This window comes from Pinus tabuliformis, chromosome J (assembly GCF_031772625.1).
Source record: "Pinus tabuliformis cultivar Carrire ecotype Pingquan chromosome J, CPIR1, whole genome shotgun sequence".
Taxonomy (NCBI): Eukaryota; Viridiplantae; Streptophyta; class Pinopsida; order Pinales; family Pinaceae; genus Pinus; species Pinus tabuliformis.
The window spans coordinates 1,095,507,977-1,095,531,157 of NC_142295.1; the positions used below are offsets into that span (position 1 = coordinate 1,095,507,977).

Sequence of the window (23,181 nt, forward strand, 5' to 3'; positions counted from 1 at the left end):
AAAGTTTAGGTATCTTAAGGAGCTCCAACTTCGCAAATTCCCTGTAGATGCCTTGGGACATGTGGTGATTTGTGATAAAGGTTTGCATTTATTTTGCCTCTTCAAAAATAACTTGAATCCACTCAATTTTCTTCTTCGTCTTGCTTAACACGAGGCTCAATGAATGTACAACACAAGGGGTCCAAAAGATGTGCTGATATTTGCCTTCAATAATTAGGTTTGCTGCTCTACACGTCGTTGCATTGTCAGTTATTTCTTGGGCATCATTTTCTTGCCCCACCAATTCAATTGCTTCAATCAAGATGTCAACAATGAACTGGGAATCTTTCAGCTACCCCTCACAATCCACTACCTTCATAAACATTGCCCCCTTTGGGCTCTGAGCAATCACATTGATCAAAGGCCTATTCCTTTGATCTTTCCATCCATTAGAAATGATGGACACCCTTGAAATGCGCCATGAATTACGAATGAGGTTTAATTTAACCTCCAAATCTAACTTCTCAACACTCAACATTGTAGTGTGGACCTTCTCATATCTATGGCTCTTGTACCCTTTTGGGGCTTCATTGACTACTTTGATCATCTTTGCCCATTAACAAGATCACACAAGGTTAAAGGGAAGACCATTTGCATAAATGCATTGAATTATAGATGCATTTGCCATATCTCGAGCATCATTATTAAAACTCTTTTCAAGCAGCCCCAAACTAGACCGCGTTGAACTAGGGTTGCCAATTCCATAATAGGGAAGTGGTCCAAGTGGAAGCTTTGATGAAGATGATCCCAACCTTGTTGCTTGTTTAAATTAAGAGACGAGATTTGCCTCATTTGCTTTAGCATCCACCTCATTTTATTCTTTCTGATATTTTACAAGTTTTTCCTTGCTTAAAAGTTTTCCCTCTGTCCCATTTTGTTTAGGTGGGCCAGTGCATATTCGAATCTGATTGCCTCTTAAACCAAGTAAATGTGCTTTAACCAGAGTGTATGATCCCCTAAACTCTTTTGACACTCATTACAAACCCTTGCCAATGGTCCTCCTCCTTGGATCTTCCCCACAACATTTACATATTTCCAAAATGGTGACTTTGGATCAACTTTAGAGACATTCAATTTCTTGTTCCTCTGCCTCACGAATGACTGAACTTGAAGTTGCCATGATGATGATGTAAATGAAACTGAAAAATAAATTTGACAATTATAAATTGCTTTAGTTAAAACTTAAAACTTAAAACTTCCATTTTAAAATATAGTAAAATTTTAGACTCATTTTTTTTGCTGTTAAGCATGGCATTGGTGTTCCTTCTAGGCTTGAAACAATACATATAAATACTGTAACATATGTTATTTAAATTTTCTTTTATGCACTAGTCATATTAGAAATTTAATTGTAGTTTTTACATATCTGGCTGGAGTCTGTTTAATAAAGACCTAATGAATGTAGCAGTAGGCTAATAATTAACTTAATAATTGTAAGTCAAAACCACCAAGAAAGGAAGACTGCCAACTCTCAGGCCAACTTGCAACTCAGTGCTGAGTGCAACCATTAATAGAGTTATATTCTTCATAAAAATTTTAAAAATTATAATTAGATGAGTAGTTGGCTGTGAAGAAAGTAGTATAAATTGGTGAATGATGATGGAGAAAGTATAAGAACCAAACATTGTAAACCATGTGCCTAGACTTGTCAAGAAATTACAAAAGGTATGAAAAGAGATGGACAATCTGAAGACTGAATCTTGTGTGTTATACTTTGGACTCTGGAGTGATGATATTAGCTTTATTTTACAGTTTCTACAAGAAAACAAGATATAGTGCAACAAGGATGGTCTGATGAGCATTTAGGTATCAACAGTGATTGTGAGAGACAAATTGAGAAATTGTAATAATAGCAATGTAGCAGTTAGTAGTGGAAGTGACACGGCGAACTTAGTGAACTCTGTATTGTAGCAAGTAATGGGAGCTTACACTCAATCTGGGAGTCTAAACCAGCAACAACAAGTATTAGATGTTGTGTCTATGGTTTTGATAGTCTACTCACTAAACGTATTTGTCTCCATGTGATAGTACTTTCCCTACTTTGTAGCCTGATCAACAAGAAGCAACTACCAGCTTAGCTACTAGAAATGAGTCTAATTCTTTAACAAAAGAGTCAACAGTGAGTGAAAAATCACTTAATGACAAAAGAGAAGTTGCATCGTCTGAAATTACAACTGATATGGGACCAGTTTCAAGTGAAATTGAGGTCAATATGAAGGATCTTGACATGTCTTCCTCATCAAATAATGCAATTGCTTTGACAAGCTATACTAGTTTGCAAAGTGAATTGCTGCAGCCAATACCTGAGAAAGAGGACTCAGATGGCCACAAAACAGTGCCTGTGGGATTGGGTCTTGGAGGCCTTTAGTCCCTCTACCTTCTAAGGTTGCCTAAAAATTGGGTCTTGGAGGCCTTCAGTCCCGACTCCGTCTACCTTGTAAGGTTGTCTAAGAATTGGGTCTTGGAGACCTTCAACCTCTACAGCGATTTATTAAGAATTTAAAGCACCTCAATAGCACACAAAGGTATTAGTAAATAGTTAAAATCTTTAATTTAAAAATTTAAAACAAATCAATGTTTCTGAGTCTTGACTCTAGACTCTGCATAAAAAAAGTCATAGCCTCCAACCTGAGGTAACGACGGCTCCTCTCAGGGCGGTTGAGGGACTGATTCAGTGACTAAGCGACAGTGTCACAACGAATCTCTATAGACTGTGAGTCTGGACTTTGGACTCTGCTCAGGTACTTGCTACAACGGGTCAATGGTCACACCCGCTCCAACAGGTCAGTGGTCACGATGGCTCCAATAGGTTAGTGGTCACGAGGCTCCAATAATAGGGAATGATGAATGGCTCCAATAGGGAATGGCTCCAACAACAGGGAATGGCCCCAACAGCAGGCTCTATGCCTATGGCGATGGCGAGACAGTGCTAAGTGGTCATGACGATGGCACCTCTATGCTCCAACAACAACTCGAACTTCGAATGTTGTCGGTGGATTAGAAATCGTCATTAAAGTATTGGTAAAGGCTTTAAACTTTTAATTTTTAAAATGAAACTTGAAAAATATACCTCATTCCCGACACTTTTAAGGTACTTAATGTGGAGCCATTTCCAGAAATGGATCATGATTTTCATGGATCCGTTTTCAGATATTCGGAAACAACTAAAAAAAATTAAAAAACCCCTCGGATATGTGATTATGCACAAAACCGGTGTGTAATGAACAAAGTTCGTATACGCAAAAGTTATATACTCTAAAAGACTTGGAATATGAAGATCTCCATTCAAGATACAAGAATATATATAAAATGTATGAATGAGAATGATGATACAAATGAAAGTGAGGGCCTGCTTATATACCCTAGGCATGTTTATGAACGACCATGTCCTTAGGAACATACCTCTTCATTAACTAATTACTAGGTAATCATTATCTATGATGTGCTATTATTATCTATATTTACATTATTTATATCTATATTTTATTCATAACATTGCCTTCCTCCACAAAAAGCTTTGTCCTCAAAGCTTGCTAATAAAAAGGCTTGATCTCTTTTTCTATTTCAAATGTCTTATTGTCTTGGAACTGTCATCTTCGTTGATACCAGTTGATATGATCCCTCGAGTGATAAACAAAATTGTTGAATTGAGAAGGGATCTGACCACCCTAAATCAATCTTATGCGGAATCTTGCGGTTATTGGATACTTTGTGTGACCTTCTGCATATACGAACTTTGTTCATTTCATTGCTATCAAAGCATTCCTCTAAGTATACGAACTTTGTTCGTTACACGGTGTTTCCAAATTTTTGAAACAACAAGAAAATGTTTTCGTGGCTTTTTGCAGGAGGATTGTCCCCGTTTCCATTTCAGAAATGGGGAACGAAATTTCTGGCCCTTAGTCTAGGCGTTTACGGTAGCTTAGCTTTTGAATAGTAGCCCAACTTCCAAATGGTAATACTAGATTGTGAGAGGCACATGGTTGATGGAAGTGGTGAAGGCACATGTCATATTATTGTCTAATGGTGGTTTGCAGGAGCTGTTGGCTGTCTCGCTGATCAGCTAGCTTTTAAATGTAGGATAATTTTTTTTCTCCTATGGGTTACCCATTTTGGAGGGTAACAAGGTGGTTGTTCGAGAGAAGCAACTAATATGAATTCTTTTCCTAAGTTTAACTTAGGAAAAACACATTACTTAATTTAATAAATTAATGTTGGCTAATTGGGTAAATTTTTAAGGATAAATATTTAATTATTTAAGTGACTTATATCTAATCTCAGCCTTTGATCTAAGTAGGTTAGGACTTAATCTTACCCATCTATCACTTTGGAGATTGAGGGTTAGGGATTTTGTTCAATTTGAAATTATAAAGAGAACCCAAGGGAGAGGATGGAGACACAATTGCATTATTGAGGAAGCAATTTTCTCATGAGTGGGAGGCTTGAGTGATTAAGGAGAAAGAGGAAAAGTGTTCAGTGATTTTTGGAAGGAGAATTTGAGAGAAGGTCGAGATCTCTGAAGGGGGCCGAGATTTGGAGGAGAGAGGCCATGTTTTTGGTGCAAGTCAAGACTGTGAGGAGAGGCCTAGATTTCCATATAGTGCCATGTGAGGAAGGAAACCAAAATTTTCCCATGGTGCAATCGTACAGGTGGAGGCTTGAATTTCTGTAGGTGGAGGTTGAGAAATGCCATTTTTAGGGGGCCAAATTCTTCTTTGGGCGCCAAAATTTTCCCATGGTGCAATCGTACAGGTGGAGGCTGAATTTTCTGTAGGTGGAGGTTGAGAAATTCCTAAGGTCAAATTATCTTCCAGGGAAGCCATTTTTAGGGGGCCAAATTCTTCTTTGGGCCAAAAATCCTAGGGCATGTTCCAGGTTCTAATTGCTGTATTTTCTGTGTAATATCTGTGTGTGTCTAGGCCCTAAAGTTTCCATATTTTAGTATAAAGTGAAGGGAGTTTCTACTGTTTTGTGGTGATTTCCTATTTATTTTTCTGCTGCAAATTTAGTATTTAAAAGTTGAGAACATCAACATATTTATTTTCATAGTTTTAGTTTTTAATTTATGTTAATTCTTTTTCTTTCTATAAATAATTGTGTGAAAAATAGATCAGATTTGGTGTTAAAAGTTCAACATTCGGTTAAGTTGTGACTGACATACCACATGTAGATTTGCATTGGGAGAGACACCAAAAATAATTTTTGTAGGTTGATGAAGGGTTTCCCCATGCATGTTTAGAACCTTATGTCAACCCTCTTCAGCATCAGATCTACATAGCATGTGCTAGATTGTGGCACTTTGTTGAAGAGTTTTCTAATGGCTATCATTCCCATAATGTAATTTTTTTGGTAGCCATCATGTCACAAATATTGCATCACAAATATTCCAGCATATTTGTATGTAATAACGAGTGTATTCTTGTTTTGGTTAGTGTTCAAACACAGGGGAAGGTGTAGTGGTGTTAATGAGATGAACCATTGGGGTCCCATACTTGTGCTTAGGATGTTTCCACCAAGTGAGAACTCGGGAGGTAACAACCCTAAACAAAGATGATAGTCAATTTGCATTCCAAAGAAACAAAATCCTAATACAATTCCTTTTTGAAGGCATTTTTGGAATAATAATAAAAAAATATCTATTTGAGAATGCTATTGACAAAACTGAAACGTCAAAATGGGTATGGGTCTCAAAAACAGGACCCCCCTCCTGTTGAAGAATAACTAGGTCTGGTCTTCATAATTGTATTTGAGTCATAATGACATGTATTTATTAAAAGAAAGAAAAATAATTATTATTATTATTATTGTGACTTATTAAAGCATGGGTTTCATGCTTGGGTCATGATGTTTTAGTTCAAAGTCCGCATTGAGAACTTCTAGGTTTTGTCTTGAGTCATTAGAGCCATTGTGCATTTAATCAGACCCTTCTCGGGCTTTTGAATCATGTAAAATGAATTATTATTGAGTAAAATAAGTCATTTGTCACCTCCACAACAAGTTGACCCTTCCCTGATCAAGTCAGCCTACATGGGGGTAATTTGAACTCCTGAAAAGGTTATATATACACGCAGTTCGAGTCAATTGGAAGGCACACTCACACATAAGTTTGATATCTAGAAGAGGTAGCAGAAAAAGTGCGAAGTTGCAGAAGGAGGAGCTTTGCTGGAGAAGAAAAAATGAAGTTTCTGGATTGTTTCTCTCTCACACGTGTGGATTTATTGGGCTCTTTACTGGATCGAAATTCTATTACTAGGAAGGTTGAAGTTCTGTTGCTGGGGAAGTTGAAAGTCTACTGCTACTAGATGGAGGTGCTAGGTCGAAGTTGTTGCTGGAATACTATCATATGCAGAGGAAAGGAAGGGCTGACTTAGTGATTAGAGGAAGTCCGTGTCCAGGTCAAGGAGTCTTGGATCATCTCGTGAAACTATTAAAGGAAGAGTTGTTGATTAGGTTTTCCCCTAGATAGGGATTTTTTCCTGGCTGTCCTCCTACATCTGGGGTTTGTGATCTTCGTGTTATTGTTTTGGTAATTGCTTGATGAGCTAAAGTAAAAGAACATAAGAAAGTTAATAAAACATGGAATCAGAGCTAAGGTGAAGAAGAAGGAAAAAGGCAACTTGAAGATCTATTAAAAGGAGAATAACGAGTTTTAAGAAGTTTGAATAAAGGGTCATCAAGGAAAAGGATCATATAAGAAGTCAAGCCTACCATCTTCAAGAACAATGTCGAACTCAATGAATGGAGAAAACAAATTACAAGGAGCATCCAATTACAGGTCATGCAAAAAGACGATAGATCTCATCCTCGAGAAGAATAAATTCTTGGATCTAGTCAAGCCTACCATCTTCAAGAACAATTTCTAACTCAATGAATGGAGAAAGCAAATTACAAGGAGCATCCAATTAGAGGTCATGGAAAAAGATGATAGATCTCATCCTCGAGAAGAATAAAGCCTATAAATGATTCAAGTGATGTAGAAAAGGAAAAGTTCTGAGAAACAAAGATATTGGCCATGACACTAATGTTGGATGGAATAAAGGATAACCTCATCTCATATACATGTAACATAGATTTTTCTCATGAGATGTATGAAGCTTTGTCCAAATTATTCACAATCAAGAATATTGGTCAAATAGCAAGTCTTAAGAATTAACTAAGAACTATAAAGATGACAAAGGAAGACACCGTGGCATCCTTCTTTGTAAGAATAGCTAGAATCAGAGATGAACTCTAGGAAATTGATGAGACGGTACCTAAAAAGGAGCTTATAATCACTGCACTTCTAGGATTACCAACATATTGGAGTGCCTTTTCATCAGGTCTCAATAGTTGGAAGGAAACTCCTACATTCGAACAATTATGGAATACATTTAGTCAAGAAGAAGTCTGAATTTCATTAGTGACCAACAAAGAGAATGAAGAGGAGAAAGTTTCAAATGCCTATTCTGCTCATCACAAGAACAAAGGAACCTTCAAGAAGTCTAAAGGGCCTAGAAGGAAGGTGGACCTATCCAAAATCAAATGCTACAATTGTCAAAAGATGGGTCACTATAGAAGTGATTGTCTTGAGAATCCAAGGAATAGAAAGAGAAATAGGGATCAAGCAAATGTTGTCGAAGAAGGATCTCCAAAGAAGAACAAAACCAAAGAATCAGAAATAAAGGAATTATACTACTAAGTCGCTCTACTCTAAGTTTTTGAATTGTTTTGTATTTTGATTTTTTAGCACTTATAGGTTTCACATGCTTTGGAAAAACATTGTTGAATTGTTTTTTTAAAGTTATAGGTATCCCTCGAGATTGGATTAAGAGGGTGTCCTCACCATTTTTCCAAAGATAAGTATCTTACTCCTTGTATTATCTTTTATGTTTGGTTTTCCTTTTTCTTATCTAGATGTATTTATATTAGATGCTAATAACATTTCCTTTTATATTTTCCTTGTTTAGGAAAAGCTTGTTGATATGCTCAAGGGCCATGGAGAAGATCTCACAAGACAAAGCATTGAAATTGATGTCTTATAAGGTTTGTCTAGAAACCAACTCAAAGTTATGTTTTAGATCATAAGTTTTGTTCTCTTCGTGATAGAGGTATATTCATTTAATTCTGCTTGACATTACTAACAAGTGTTATGTCTAGGTTCTTTGAAGCATAGAGATTCTTATTTGGGTGATTAATCATTAGATTGAACCTAACCTCGTTAAAAACAACCCTAAAAGGTTCTCTGTAAAACCCTAACCTAAGGGTATGCTAATAGGAAAACCCTAGTCTACTTAGGGTTATTGATGAAATATAGAAAGTACTATTCTTTTGATGTTTGGGGTTTTGATGGTAATGCCATGTTTGGAGTTTTAGTATTATTATGGAAACTTTAGTCCTTTAGGCTTGGATGGTAATGTGTTCCTAGACCTTGAGGTCTTGGTAAATTAGGGTTTATGAGTAAAAGCCTTATGTATCGAGAGTAAGCTCCTAGGAATGAAACCCTAGGTGTATGTTTGTTTGTCTGATCAAAATCCTAGCCTAGTCAAGGTCGTTATAAGTCTGACTTTAAAATGTATTGATATTTGTATCTTGGGCTTACCTAATGGATATTGATATGCTTGCGCATAATTATGAAATCCTAGATATATTTGCTAACCAAATTGTTGATGCTTATAGTGTGTGAAATCTAGGGTTTGTAACTAAGCCCTAGTAGAAGTTTGATATTCTAGGATATGATGTGATGATATTGTTTCAAATGTGATGATAAAATCTAGGGTTTACAAAAAGGTTGGTCATATTGTTGAAACCTTAGATTGTGCTGTGATTGGTTTTGATTGTTGAAGCTTAGTATCTCAAAGATGAAATCTAGGGTTTGCATTAAATCCTAGTAGAAGTCTAACATATGAATTCTAAAGTTGTTGGATGCATTGTAGAACTATACTTGTTTGAATTGCTTCTAGGGTTTGCAATATATTATAGTAGAGTATGTCATATCTCTGGAAGAAATATTGAGACCCTAGATATAATGAAGATTGTTATCTTGATTGAGTTGCTCGAAGTCTTGATGATGAAATCTAGGGTTTATGACAAAACCCTAGCAAGAAGTTGAAGTATAAAAGTATGTGTCTCTTGTTGATTATGAACCTAACTAAGTTTAGGTATTTGATGTCTAAAACAATGTTGCATGAAGCGGGGACGTGGTAGCGTCTTGGAAACGTCTACTATATATATATTGTTTTTTTTTGTTGCATTTATATTAAAAAAACATCCAAAATACCAAATTAGTTGTAGAAGATATGGAAACATGCATATTGTACATAAATCAAGATAGATATGGCATCCATTGTACATTAATGATTAATTATTCGAGCATCAACCATTTAGATGCATCAACCATCTAGAATCTAGATTCTTCTCGTCTTGTCTAGCCTTTGCCTTTTGCTCGATTGTCTTGGGATATTAGTCAACATTCCCCACTTTTAATCAAACTACCTAATCCAAGCCTTAAAATATGGAAGAAAAAGCTTAACATGCTTGATCGATGATTTTAACTTGATTGAAAGGCAATTTTTTGCTAAGGGCATGACAAAGTAGTTGAACAATTAACACCACCAACACTAGGGTTCATATAGTGCGTGGTGCTCTTGCTTAAATGCTAATCACATACCCTCATACATGATATAATCTAATGAAATGCCACAATCCCATTGATCCTGAATTCTTGAAAACTGTTATGTCTATTGAATTTTGAATAGGATATGAAATTCTGTTTTCTCCATATGAAGTCCGATGAGGTTGGAACCACTTTGAAACATCTTGAGTCATTTCATGGTAATGTTAAAACTTTAAGTAAAAGGATGAAAATGAAAAATAAGGAAGAACGCCACATTTACTTTAAGATTCTAACATTACAACGAGGGAGCATCTAGGAAGAATCTAAGGAGCATCAAGGGAGCACCTTGGGAGTGTCTGAGAAGCCCCAATCCAACTTAGGTCAAAGGAAAAAAAAAAAAAAATTTAGAATCCTATGGAACTGCCCATCTCCCTTCGGATTTGCTTGGGATCCGTACGGATCTGTGCCTGATCCGCCACGGATCCAGGGAGGATTCGTTGTCAGATTTACGGTTCAAAAATCTGGAAGTGCTGATCAGGTCGACATGGTTCCAAATTTCTAGGAACTGTCTTCGCCGACCTGATTCACAGTTTCGAAATTCTGAACCACGGATCCGTACGAGACAGATTCTTAGTTTGGATCCTTGGCGGGGGGGGTTCGTGCAACACTGGTGTAAAGTCTATTGCTTCCATTATTATATGATTCTGATATAGTTAAATTCATGCTTCTATATATGTAGTTGGTTGTAGTTGCTATCTAAGTTGTGCAGGTACATAATCTTCAAGATGCTGAAGATATTCATAAGTAAAGTTGATTTGATTGATAAGCATTATAAAGGAAGTTATATGAATAATGATGATCAAGATGAATTTGATAGGAAGGATGGAAGCCATGATAGATTCTTTGATGTCATAGAAAGAAGTTGATCTCCCTAAGTTAAGAGGGAGCCTAGATAGAAGAAAGAAGGATATCTCTCCAGTTGAGAGGGAGGGCATATTATAGTCATGATGGATACCTTGAAGAAATTGGAGAATGTAGATTGAGGTGTTGTTGAAAGAAGGAAAGTAGGATCAGGTTGAAGAATATGTTGCTGCATGTGAAGTAGGAAAGGAAGCTATATGATTGAGGAATCTTCTGTCAAGATTTGTTTGGAAAGCCTCTAAGTCCTACTATGATAAATCGTGAAGAAACATCAAGATGTTTGACCCCGAAGGTTTGTGTTTACTTATGTGTAAGTTTGTTATTGATTGGGGTTGTGATTGTTCAAGCAAATTTGTCAAAGTTTTGGAAGGATGCTCGATGCTACCGATCTGTTTAATTGAGAGAGATTTGATGTGTTGAGGCACTATGTGTAATATGCCTAGAAGGACATCTTGCCGACCTATGTGATGATGTCTAGTTCTTGAAGTAGGGAGGGTGACGTTGGTCATAGAGCTCTGACCTTGCATTACCTACCTAGGTCCTTGGGTTGATGGTTAACAAATAAGCCTACTAGTACCTAGAGAGGCTGAATGCTTTAGTCCATCTTAGTCTCTCTTGTATAGATTGCCCTGGTCAGGAATCTAGTCCGTGGCATCGTAAGCGCCTAAACTCTTCGTGGTTCATGTGTTTTGAGATCTTCCATGTACTTGTATGTATGAATACCTCCCTAGTTAAGAGGAAGTGTTGAAGAATATAACTAGGTTCGGTCTTCATAATTGTATTTGAGTCATAATGAAATGTATTTATTAAAAGAAAGTTTTTTTTTTAATTTTTATTTTTATTATAGCATGGATTTCATGCTTGGGTCATCATGTTTTAGTTCAAAGTCCCCATTGAGCACTTCTAGGTTTTGTCTTAAGTCCTTAGAGTCATTGTCCATTTAATGAGACCCTTCTTGGGCTTTTGAATCATGTAAAAATAATTATTATTGAGTAAAATAGTCATTTGTCACCTCCACACCAAGTCGGCCCTTACTTGATCAAGTCGGCCTACATGAGGGTGATTAAAACTTCCGAAAAGGGTATACATACAAGTAGTTCGATTCATTTGGAAGACACACTCAGACACAAGTTAGATATCAAGAAGAGGCAACAGAAAAAGTGCGGAGTTGCAGAAGGAGGAGATTTGCTAGAGAAGAAAAATCAAATTTTCTAGATTGTCTCTCTCTCAAACGCGTGGATTTACTGGATCAAAATTCTACTGTTGGGAAGGTCGAAGTTTTGCTGGGTCAAAGTTCTAGATTTGTTGGGTCGAAGTTTTGCTGGTGGGAAGGTCGAAGTTTTGTTGGGTCGAAGTTCTGTTGCTGGGGAAGTCAAAAGTCTGTTGGGTCAAAGTTCTGTTGCTAGGCAAGTCGAAAGTCTGCTACTACTAGATTGAAGTGCTAGGTCCAAGTTGTTGTTGGAAGACTTTGATCTGCAGAATAAAGGAAGGGTTGACTTGGTGATTGGAGGAAGTCTGTGTCTAGGTCAAGGAGTCTTGGATCATCTCGTGAAACTATTAAAGGAAGAGTTGTTAACTGGGTTTTCCCCTCGATAGGGGTTTTTCCCTGGCTGTCCACTTACATCCGGTGTCTGTGATCTTCGTGTTATTATTTTGGTAATTGCTTGATGAACTAAAGTAAAAGGAGAACATAAGAATATCACAAGAATTTATCAACTTAAAGAAAATCTTTCTGCCTTTCTGATTTTCTAACACCTCCCCCCACAGCCAAAAACAAAAGGTACTTTGGGGGAAACACAATATATGAAAATCACGATATGTATTATATTAAAATAACACATGATCTTTTAGGAAAATAAGAATGATATACATTAACACTTCTGAGAGAAACACAAAGATGATCATTGCTTGCATTATGCAAAATCCATTTGCGTCCATAAAAGTCAACAAAAGTGTTGAAGTGCTACTATATGGGTTGAAATGCTTTCCATTATGAAAACATGTTTTCATACAGTGGTACAACCCTATGTGTTTCATACTTATATTTGCGTTTTCCATATGTTTTTGGTCTTGGTATTCTGTGGAGGTTGGTGGGGGGGGGGGGATGTCGGAGGTGACATTTCATACAACTTATATGATGTTGGAGGTGACATTTCATACAACTTAGATTGTTGGTTCTACAATGCATCAATATTGTGTCATTATGTATCTAAATTATGTAAATTATATTAATGATGGAAGGATGTGTCCCTTCTATTAGTCATCTTTTCTTGGTACTATAGAAGGAAATCATTTTCATTGCTTGTCTATCATTCGTTGACTCATTCACATTTATAATTATATTTTTCTTCTTATGGACTATTTCAGCCTATCTCCTATGGATGCTCTCATGACTACCATAGGGTATGCCACAAGGGAATAGAATTCATGATTATGAGCGTATCCATGTTTTGGTTAAATGACCAAATGCAAGGGAAGGGTAGTGACGTTGATGAGATGAGCCCTTCGGGTCCCACACTTGTGGCTGGGACCTTTCCACCAAGTGAGAACCCATGAGGTCACAACCACCGTCAACAAAGATGACAAATGATTTACATTCCAAAGAATTTGAATCCCAGTACAACTCCCTTTCGGAGGCATATTTAGAGTCAAACAAGATCTGTTTGAGACTCTTATGGATATTCCCAACAAAAGTCCATGCAAAACTAAATTGGATAGAACGTGGAATTGGGTATGGGTTTTGGAAATGGGAAAACCATGCAAACTTGACACATACTGCCCCCACCCCACCCTGCTCCTGCAAAAAAAGAGATGTAGGGTGCTTTGGGGGAACATGATATATGAAAATTACAATATGTGTTATATTAAAATGACACATTATCGTTCAAGGAAATAAGAATGTTATACATAAATGACAATGTAGAAGGAAACCCAAAGATGATCATTACTTACATTATGCAAAATCCAAAAGTTTATGTCCATAAAAGTCAACAAAAACGTTGAAATGCCTTTCCATTTGTGAAACATGTTTTTGTATAGTTGTACAATGCCATGTGTTTTGTACCTGTATTGGTGTTTTCCATATGCTTTTCGCCCTGGTTTTATGCGGGCAGGGTGGTTGGTGTCCATTTCCGACAACTTAGATGTGGGATGGCTTGATGCTTCTACAGTGCATCGATATTGTGTTGTTATGTACCTAATTTACGTAAATTATATTAAATATGGAAGGGCGCATCCCTTATATTAGTCTTCTCTCCTAGGTACTTTATAAGAAAATCTTGGTGATTGCTTGTCGATCATCTGTTACATCTTTCACACTTATAATTGTATTATTGTTCTTATGCACTATCTGGGCCAGTCTCTTTTCTTATGAATGCTCATGTGACTAACAGAAGGTACGTCACAAGGAAATATAATTAATGATGATGCATTGAGGATTCTAAAGTGTTGGTTCATATGAAAATACAACCATTAACAAATACTGAACAGTTTTGTTTGATTTTATGACCTCACTGTGGTCAGTTTTGAAAAGTTGGTGTCCATCAATACGTTGAAATAAGAAAACCTTGTCCTAACACATAACTTGGCCCCTTCACTTTGAAGGTTCATTACCTTGTGACATCTATTAGTGCCCTTTTGAGATATTGTCCTTGAACAAGCAGTTGACTTACATGTGGCATTTTTAATCGACCTCCATCTTGAGTGGGCCTAATGGTTAAGAACATGTACTTCCTCGCAAGAGGTCACAAGTTCAAATCTAGAGGGGGATAGAGTATGTACAGCCCCGTAGACATTAGCAGTCAAATCGCTGCATGGAGGTGGGTCCCTTGTCCCACAAACAAGGGGGTCTCATACACCAATTTGTTGTTTGGCTGGGCCGTGACCTTAAAAGTATATTATTTACTAATCTTGTCATCCATTTTTGTTTTTCATGCTTTTATGAAATTATGATATTCATGGATTGGCACTTCAGTAAAGTATTTTGATAAACTAATGACTGGTGCTGTTCTTGAATCAAAATCTCCCTTTTACTTAAATATGTACTTTGCTTGCATTATGAAAAGTAGAATAAAAAGATGCAACCATTACAAGTCTTTGATTGTGAACATTTGACATTTATATCTTGCAGGGTGACAAAAACATCATCAAGTTTGAGGGTGACCACAACTCTCCACGACCACCATTCTATTATGATTCAATAAGCATTTTCTTTCATAATGTCTTGCATCCTCCAGATGATTTGATTGAACCACATGCTTCTGAATGTTTATATGACTACTTCGATGAATTAGGAAATCTGGATGAGGTATATTCCATACAGCTTCATTTGTGAATTCTTATTTTGTCTTGTGACATTTGCTTTACATTTTATTTTCTGATATGCTCTCTGGAGGTGCTAATTTTAATGACTTGGTCTTTAATCTCAGTTGGTTTTTGACTTTCAAAACAATTTTTCATATGCAGAATGTGTTGCATGAAATTATTGGAGGTCCAGGATCCACACAAAATGGTACTTTTTGGCTTTGACCTAATGGTTCTGATATCCACATCGACATGATTGCATTTGCTTTTGGTTTCTCTTTATAGTTAGTAGTATTCTTATTTTTTGTTCTGCTTTTATGTTGCTTTTGCATAAGTTTTATACCATAAATTCCAATCCAATGCAGACACCACTGAAGATGCCATTGATCATTTTCGCTCTAGGTGGCAAATGAGTAGAACTGAGGTATGTTGAATATTCCCTTGGAGCAATTTTCCTTTCTTTGCACCTTATTTGAATCATATACCAATGAGTTTTGGTTGAAGATGATATGGTGACCACTGAGTAGTGATGCATTTATTTCCATGAATCCTTTACTTGAAAGTTGAAACCAAACATCCAGGTGAATATTCAACATAAAAAATAAGATCTATATGAAATGAGTAATCTTATTCATAATACATGGTCAAAAGTTGTCTAAATCATGGATTTGTTCATCAGTACCTACTAACAATGAACTTGCTTCCTTGATTTTCACTAATGAGTTCAGCCAAAGTTACAAGAAGCTAGTGTGTGATTAGGCTATCCCTAAAATTTTGGAATAAATTATTTAGTAGACAATTTGGAAAAGAGAGATTTTAAATCATTATAATATTATCAGAATCATATACGATTAACTTAATCATAAGTTGAATAGTCATTGGAAAGCATATCATGATTCATTGCTTAATGGTTTAAAATTCATAATATGCAACTTCAAATCTCATAACAAATGGAACCATTTCCTTTGCCTATATTTCAAAGTGTTAGAAGACGGTATATATATTCAAACTGTTATTAGACAATACATAGACATTAGCAATGTTGCTGTCAGAGCCCTGAAGAATTAATGCACACCAAGCATGTAGAATTGTTGATTTTATTAACCCTAGCTACTGCCAATTTATTACCTAGTAAAATTCTCTTGCTTGAGACATGGGAGGGCTAACACCATCTTGAGAGCCCTCAATGTGGGAGCAGAATCAGGGTTATTTACCACTTGGAGACCAATGATACCTAATTTTGTGCCCCAAACCCACATTTGAGGGCTATAGGATGATTTGCATAGAGATCTAGGGGCTAACCCCTAGACCTTCATTTTATGAACCCTCTACACATGTCATGGCACTAAAGGAGTTCAACGCAAGCCCTAGAAGAGCCTACGACAACATGACATCAGCATTTTGGCCCTCTTGTTGGAGATTTTATTATGTTTCACATTAGCTACAAGGTCAGCTTGTAACCTTGACTAGTTTTTGCCCATTATTTTATGATTTGAGGGGCTTATAGGCTAAAATAGGTCTTAGTTAGACACATGTATATTAGAGATCATTTCATTTGATCTCTCATCATTTCATCACCTGGAATTTTGGCCTTCCTGAGCAATTCACACTTTTCTCTCATGGATGATTTGGAGTAATCTTGATGCACTTTGACATTTGGAGTTGATTTGTCTATCTTTGGAGCTATTCTTTGGATGAATGGAATCGATTCTATGCATATTATCTTGTAAGTGTATCTAGATGTTGAAAATTTATTTCTTCGATGTTTAATGTATGGAATTTTGTTGATTCTAGTAATTGCAATTGTGCCCTAATTTGTTGAATATCTATTGAATGCTGATTTTGATGATCTATTGCATGCATTACTCATAAATAATGTGTAAATTAATGTCCTTAGTGGTGAAATCTTGGTAGCTCTCCCATCAAAAATCGATCTTCCATTGCATAGGTAATTGTTGGAATTTTGCTTGCCGAGGCATCAAAATGTTGGCCTTCTTAGAAGCTCTTTGGCTCAACTAATGCAATAAGGACTCAATACTCCCAAGGAACAAGGGACTGGTCCATTTGGTTGGTGATCACATCTTACATTTATCCATTTACTCTTTTTCGTAATTCGGTCCTTTTGAGGCTAGGGTAGAAAGCTAGGGCTTAGTGCGAATTTATAGGGAGGAAGGATTTTGGTGTTTGGAGAGCCTAAACATGAAGAGGGTAGGGCTTTCCACAAAACCTATCAATTTGGTGGGCATCCACTCCAATTTCATCCATAAATTCTCTTGCCCTAGGTGTTTGCTCTAAGAAGGAAATGCTAGTTCTTTTCTCAAGGACTTTCTTGAAGGTTTCATGAGCCTTGGCTTAGCTAATATACATTATAAGAAAAATTTTCTCCTTGCTTTGACATTGAGTTGCTCCAACAATTGTCAAATCTATCAAACCCTAGGTTTTGTGCCTTTGATTCTAGGACCCTTGAAAGAAAAGGAATTGCTTCCTTATGAAGCCTTGAACCTAAATTGTGTCTTTCTTCAAGACCTCCTAGTGAGATCGTTCACACATTAACCCTAGAATACCTATTATAATTGAATCTTTTTTCTATTGGGACTCCTCCCATCAGTGAAAGGCCATAAAGAGTAGGGGGTTTTGGTTGTGGTATAGTGGGATACCTTATAGGGTTTCCCTTTTCAAGGCCTGTTAGATTTTGCGACAAAAATGTTCACATACCTTCAGTAGGGGATGGAAAATTTGCTCGGGGAGGTTAATGCAACTAAAAGAAAAAAACAAGAGCATATCATGGCCACAATTAAACAAAAGAAAGAAAAATCAAGTTGTAGGAGATGGCTAGGGACATAAAGATTAACACATGGGAAAAATCCTAACATAAGCTCTACCTCACTAATATGGCCATCACCCGTTTCCTGAGCACATGTTGCTCCATTTCATCAAAATAAGTAACCCCTGCATGTCCCAAACTCAATGAGCGATAAATTGACTCGTCTTGAAGGCAAAATAAAACTACTACATCATACAATGTAAGCTCTAATCCTTGAGCTATGACCGATAATATAAAGAAAAATCAAGAAGTAAAAGGCACACAAGAGGGGTGAGAAAACCAAAGGCAGAGCTGGTAACTCATGCATCCACAAATGCTCCCTCCTGACATCTGTACATTGAGGGTGTGGACACCCTAATCAACTGGCCCCTTTGATTGTGGCAATTGGCCATGAAGTCTTTTCCCCTCCATTTTCCACATTAATATTCACTAGCATCCATCAATTGAAGGGTGGACGCAACCGGAAGCACCTAAATGTTAATTTTCCTGTGTTCTATGCTTAACACAATCACTTATAACAATTGATTTCCAATATAATTTCAATCTTCCAGCACCAGTAAGCAATTGTAGATAGAACAATAAACCAAGTGCACAATAGAAGACAACCAAGAACAATAGAGACAACAATTTGGTGATTGGTCAAAGACTAGTGAAAAACCCAACAAGGGGGAAAACCCTTTCCAAATTCTTCTTGTATTTGATTGTCTTCAAATGTTCAACAGAGAGATACAATGCCCAAATACATCAATAATGAGTCAAAGGGTCAAACTCTTGACCAACCAAGTCAACTATCCAATATCCAAACCAATTTGAGCAATATAGTCAAATCTGGTCAAACTTAAATTTTGCAATTTTTGGTCAAAGTCAACAACAATTAACACATCCCTAATCGGTGAAAATCAATGGTCAATATTAGCTCCAAAAGATTCAGTCAACTTGCTAAAAGATGCAACCTCCTTTCTTCCGTCTAAATCAGTGAAAGCAGTCCCAAAACTCTGCCCATAAGATTTGGTCAAATTCAAATGTTGACTTGCGGAAACCCTAGGCGAATTTCTATAGTGAACATTGGCCAAACAACCCAAAAAATCTTGGTTAATGTGCTAGTCAACTTAGTCTTCCAAATAGATCCAAAATCCCAAGTCAAAGGTCAAATCAAGTCCAAACACCAAAAGTCAACATTAGTCAAAGTCTCGATACATAAAGTCAACGTAGTCAACAAATTCTTTCTCTCTCCTCTTCGCATGTGTGAACTTGGACTTGCAATTTCAGAGGTAGTCAAATCAAATAAGAAGATGTGATGTGTGATTATGCCTCTAAGTGATGCCAAGAGTGTTCCCTTTATATGTGCCCTTGGAGGTCGAATTTCCTTAACCAAGTTGAGTTGTACTTTTGTGTAGATGTGGGTTTCACATTTAAAATAATAATTTTCCTTGTGCACATTAAATTCTTCCAAGGGCTAGAAGAGTCTCCAGAGTGTTGGACACCTAATCCTCAATGGGTTAGTGTGGAAGCCGAATGGACAAAAGGAGTCCAAGAGACCTTGGGATATGGAACCCAATGGTCAAACAATGTACTATAAATGTATATCAATTGTTAATAAAAATGTATTGTCATGTTTTATCTTTCATATTGTTCTTGCTGCCTATGTGTGTTTAACATGGTATCAGAGCGGGCGATTGCTGGTCCTGCTCCAATTTGAGCCACTTGTTTTGTGGTCTCTATATATATGTCAGTTCTGCCTTTCTCTTAATCAGAATTGAGCAGAATTGTCACCTTATAAAGCGTTTTACTGTGTGCAGACCTGCCAATTCTGTGCATTACCTGTAACGCTCCATTAATTCATTGTCTGCCAGAAATCTGCTGCCTCTCCTACCTGACCTCTGGCACTGTATACGCTGCACCTGACTCTGGCTATTTTAAGGCTCTTCTGCGTTACTTGCGCCCTCTATCTTTTACAGTCTTGACCCTTGCTTTACTTGTGCTCTTTGACTATCCTGATTGTTCATAAATGTTTCATAAAAGAAACGCTGTTCTGACATGGTAATTTTAGCGTTGCCCTGGAGAATCCTCTGAATCGCTGAGTTGAATGCCCTTGAGATCAACTGGACGACCTACAATTTGACAATCTGGATTGCAGTAAGATTCTGGAAGCGCTGTGCCATGCGTTGAACGCTGTTTTGGTACGCTGCCCCTATTTGTTTACGCTGCCATATATTTATTGAAATTTGGTACCGGAGGATAGGTGGTTCCCTAAGGCTTTGATCTTTGGCCTAGGGAAAAGTGTCCAAAAGAATTTAATTTTTCTCCTCAAGTGACTTTATAATTTTTATAAAGTCAAATCTAATTTAAAAGTGACTTTAAGTGATAAAGTTACTAAAGTCTAATTTTAAAGTGACTTTAATAAAGTCAATGTAAAATTAGAAAGGAAAAGTGACTTTTGAAATAAATGACTAAGTGGGTCTTTATTAAAGTGGGGTGAATTAAAAAATAGAAAGTGAGATTTAAATGAGCATTTAATCTCAGCCCTAGATCTCAATCTATTTCAGCCATTGGATTTAGGGATTCCCCAAAAGTCACTTAGGGTTAGATTAAAGGAGGGAAAGGAGGAAAAAGTCATTCATTCTTTCATGAGCAGATTGAGAGAGGGAGAGCAAGAGAGTAAGGGAGATTTTTGGACAGTGAGGAGAAGGAGGCAGCAGCTTGGCACACATTCCAAGGCAACATTCCAGCAAGTCCGTACAACTGAGTTAGGACATAGTGAAAGGCAGGTTTTGGGCATGTTTTTCTAGAAAGGCCGTACAACAGTTTTGGCTCAGATTCCAAGAAGGCCATACAACAAGTTAGCACAGAAATAGAGGAGTAGAAAGTCTAAAATTTGCTGGCACGTTTTTCAAGGGAGGCCGTACAAGTGGCTATACCTTGGCACGCATTTCTAGGCAGAAATCCGTACACTGTACTGTTGTTTTATCTGCACAGAAATAGAGGAAATCGTACAACAGCATTTATGGCAGCTTGCATGCTTTTCTAGGTAGGCCGTACAACAGCATTTAACGCTGAAATTTGGCACAAAAATTGAGGAGGCCGTACAACATTTATTGCTATTCAGTTTTGTTGTTTGCAAGTTTTTCCAGTTGGCTGTGAGGCACGGAAAACGAGATAAGTTGTAAAAGTTTGCTTGCTGATTTTTGCTGAATATTTTCTCTCACTGTAAAAAGCATTTTCTAGAAATAAGAAGGAGCTTTCAAACTGGTTTTCCCCAAGGGTTGTAGGGTGTTTTTCTAGGGTCACCTTGATAAAAAATAACTGTGTTTAAATGTGTTAAATGGCTGTTTGTATGTGCTGATATTTATTTCTGCATTTTCCAGCATTCTGTTATATTTCCAGAATTTGTGTTTTCAACAAAATTTATTTTCCTGTTGTTGAATGTATGGATATGGGAAAGGGCATTTAACTATTTTGGAGAAATAAGGTGAAACTGAAAACCGGGGTGGGAAATGAGAAATTTCTACATGGTATCAGAGCTTGAGTGCTGAAGTGCAGTTTGGGACAACAAGGAGGAAAATTACAGCCTGCTGATTTTTCACTCAGAAAATTCTAGCACGCTGATTTTTCACAAACAACAGTTTTATCTTTACTACAGCAGTGCTATTTTTCAGTTTTAGGACAGCAGGATGTCATTGGGATTGAGGGTGGAGGATAGGTTGGATGGGCATACCAATTACAACGTTTGGAAGGAGAGAATGCAGAGTATCTTTGAGGAGGCAGAAGTCTGGGACATTATGGTGCATACCACACAGAACCCTGTTGTTGTGCCTACTGATGCCACTTAGTTGGCTGCTTATAATAGAAAGAACAACAAGGGTAAGAGACTAATTCTAGACGGAGTCAAAGACCATTGCATTCCTCATGTGAGAGGAAAGAGAAATGCCCATGAGATGTGGACAACATTGTCCAATCTCTACCAGAGTACCAATGAGAACTGGAAAATGGTCCTGAAGGAGAAGCTGAAGACCATTAAGATGGGTAATGATAGTGCAGCTGGATATCTCACAAAGATTACTAATGTGATAGATGAGTTGGCAGCAGTTGGAGAGATCATTCCACCCACTGAGTTGGTGTGGATTGCAGTGAATGGCCTCCCCTGTTCATGGATGAACTTTGCTGATGGGGTTTGTGCACGTGGGACCCTTCCCACATGGGAGAGGTTTTGGGATGATTGCATTTAGACAGAAATCAGGAAAGGTCAGCTTGGGGCAGCCAAGTCAGTTGAGCAGGATGAGGATGTAGCACTGTTGGCAAGAGGCAAGAAAGGCAAAGGGAAGAAGCAGGCTTCCACAAGCAATGGTGGGGGCAAAGGCAAAGGTAAAGGTAAACAGGGTAACACACAGAAGGACTATTCCAAGGTGAAGTGTTGGAATTGTCAAAAGATGGGACACTATGCAGTTGTGTGTCCGGAGAAGAAGAAGAAGAAGGGGAAGAACCAGAGCTTGGCAGCTTCAGCAAAGGTTGAGGACTTTGCAGATCGTTTTGACCGGGAGTTTGGGCTCACTGCGTGTGAGTCCTCTAGTGCAGGATCACCTGCCACATAGGTTTAGGGGGAGCATGCCTTTCCCTCGATTAACGAAGCATCTTCGGGTATCTGGTATGTAGACAGTGGGGCTTCATGTCACATGACAGGAGTCTGTGAGTACTTCTCAGAGCTTTCAGAGAGTGGCACTGATATAGAGGTAGTACTCGGTGATGACAGAGTTGTTAGCACAGTCGGTGTGGGGACACTGACATTTCAGAGGGAGTCCAAACCTCCCTTGAAGGTGTCAGATGTTCTTTATGTGCCAGGGATGAGGAAGAACCTCATATCCGTCTCAGCTTTGGAGGACAGAGGATATGAGGTACTGTTCAGGTGAGGATAGGTGTTGATGTATCCCAGAGGCACTCCAGCTGATTCAGCTAGAGTGATAGGTGTACGCCATGCAAAGGTGTACAAGTTTGCATTCTAGCCCCTTTTGGCATTGAGTAGTAGTACCGACAGCAGAGCTAGCAGTTCTGAGCTGTGTGAGATTTGGCATCGCAGGATGGGGCATATGTATCATGGAGCCTTGAGGACCTTGCGAGAGATCACTATAGGTGTGCCAGATTTCAGTACTGATCACTTTGATACTTGCAGAGGATGTGCGATGGGCAAGTTTTCCAAATCCCCTTTTCCCAGCAGTGACAGCAGAGCGACTGGGATACTTGATTTGATTCATTCCGATGTGAGCGGTTAGATGTCTCATGTTTCCTTGAGTGGATATGAGTACTATGTTTTATTCATTGATGATCACTCCAGGAGGACTTAGATTTATTTCTTAAAGACCAAGAGTGAGGTCTTCAAGCGGTTTCAGGAGTTTAGAGCTCTTGTGGAGACACAGACAGGTCGGAAGATCAAGTCCTTGAGGTCGGACAATGGGGGAGAGTACACGCTTGGAGAGTTTGTTGACTATTGTGCAGAGGAAGGCATTAGGAG

At 37.7% G+C, this 23,181-nt stretch overlaps 1 protein-coding gene across 4 annotated transcripts in view; it reads left to right on the forward strand.

The window, feature by feature from the left end:
• The window catches only part of LOC149230853 (uncharacterized), a 404,135-nt gene that overhangs the window by 285,494 nt on the left and 95,460 nt on the right, over positions 1-23,181 (forward strand). For all 4 annotated transcript variants that reach the window (XM_089379080.1, XM_089379081.1, XM_089379082.1 and 1 more), the window contains 3 exons: positions 14,682-14,858; positions 15,017-15,062; positions 15,220-15,278. In XM_089379080.1, the coding sequence (XP_089235206.1) occupies positions 14,682-14,858; positions 15,017-15,062; positions 15,220-15,278 (282 nt within the window). The remainder of the gene's footprint in view (positions 1-14,681; positions 14,859-15,016; positions 15,063-15,219; positions 15,279-23,181) is intronic.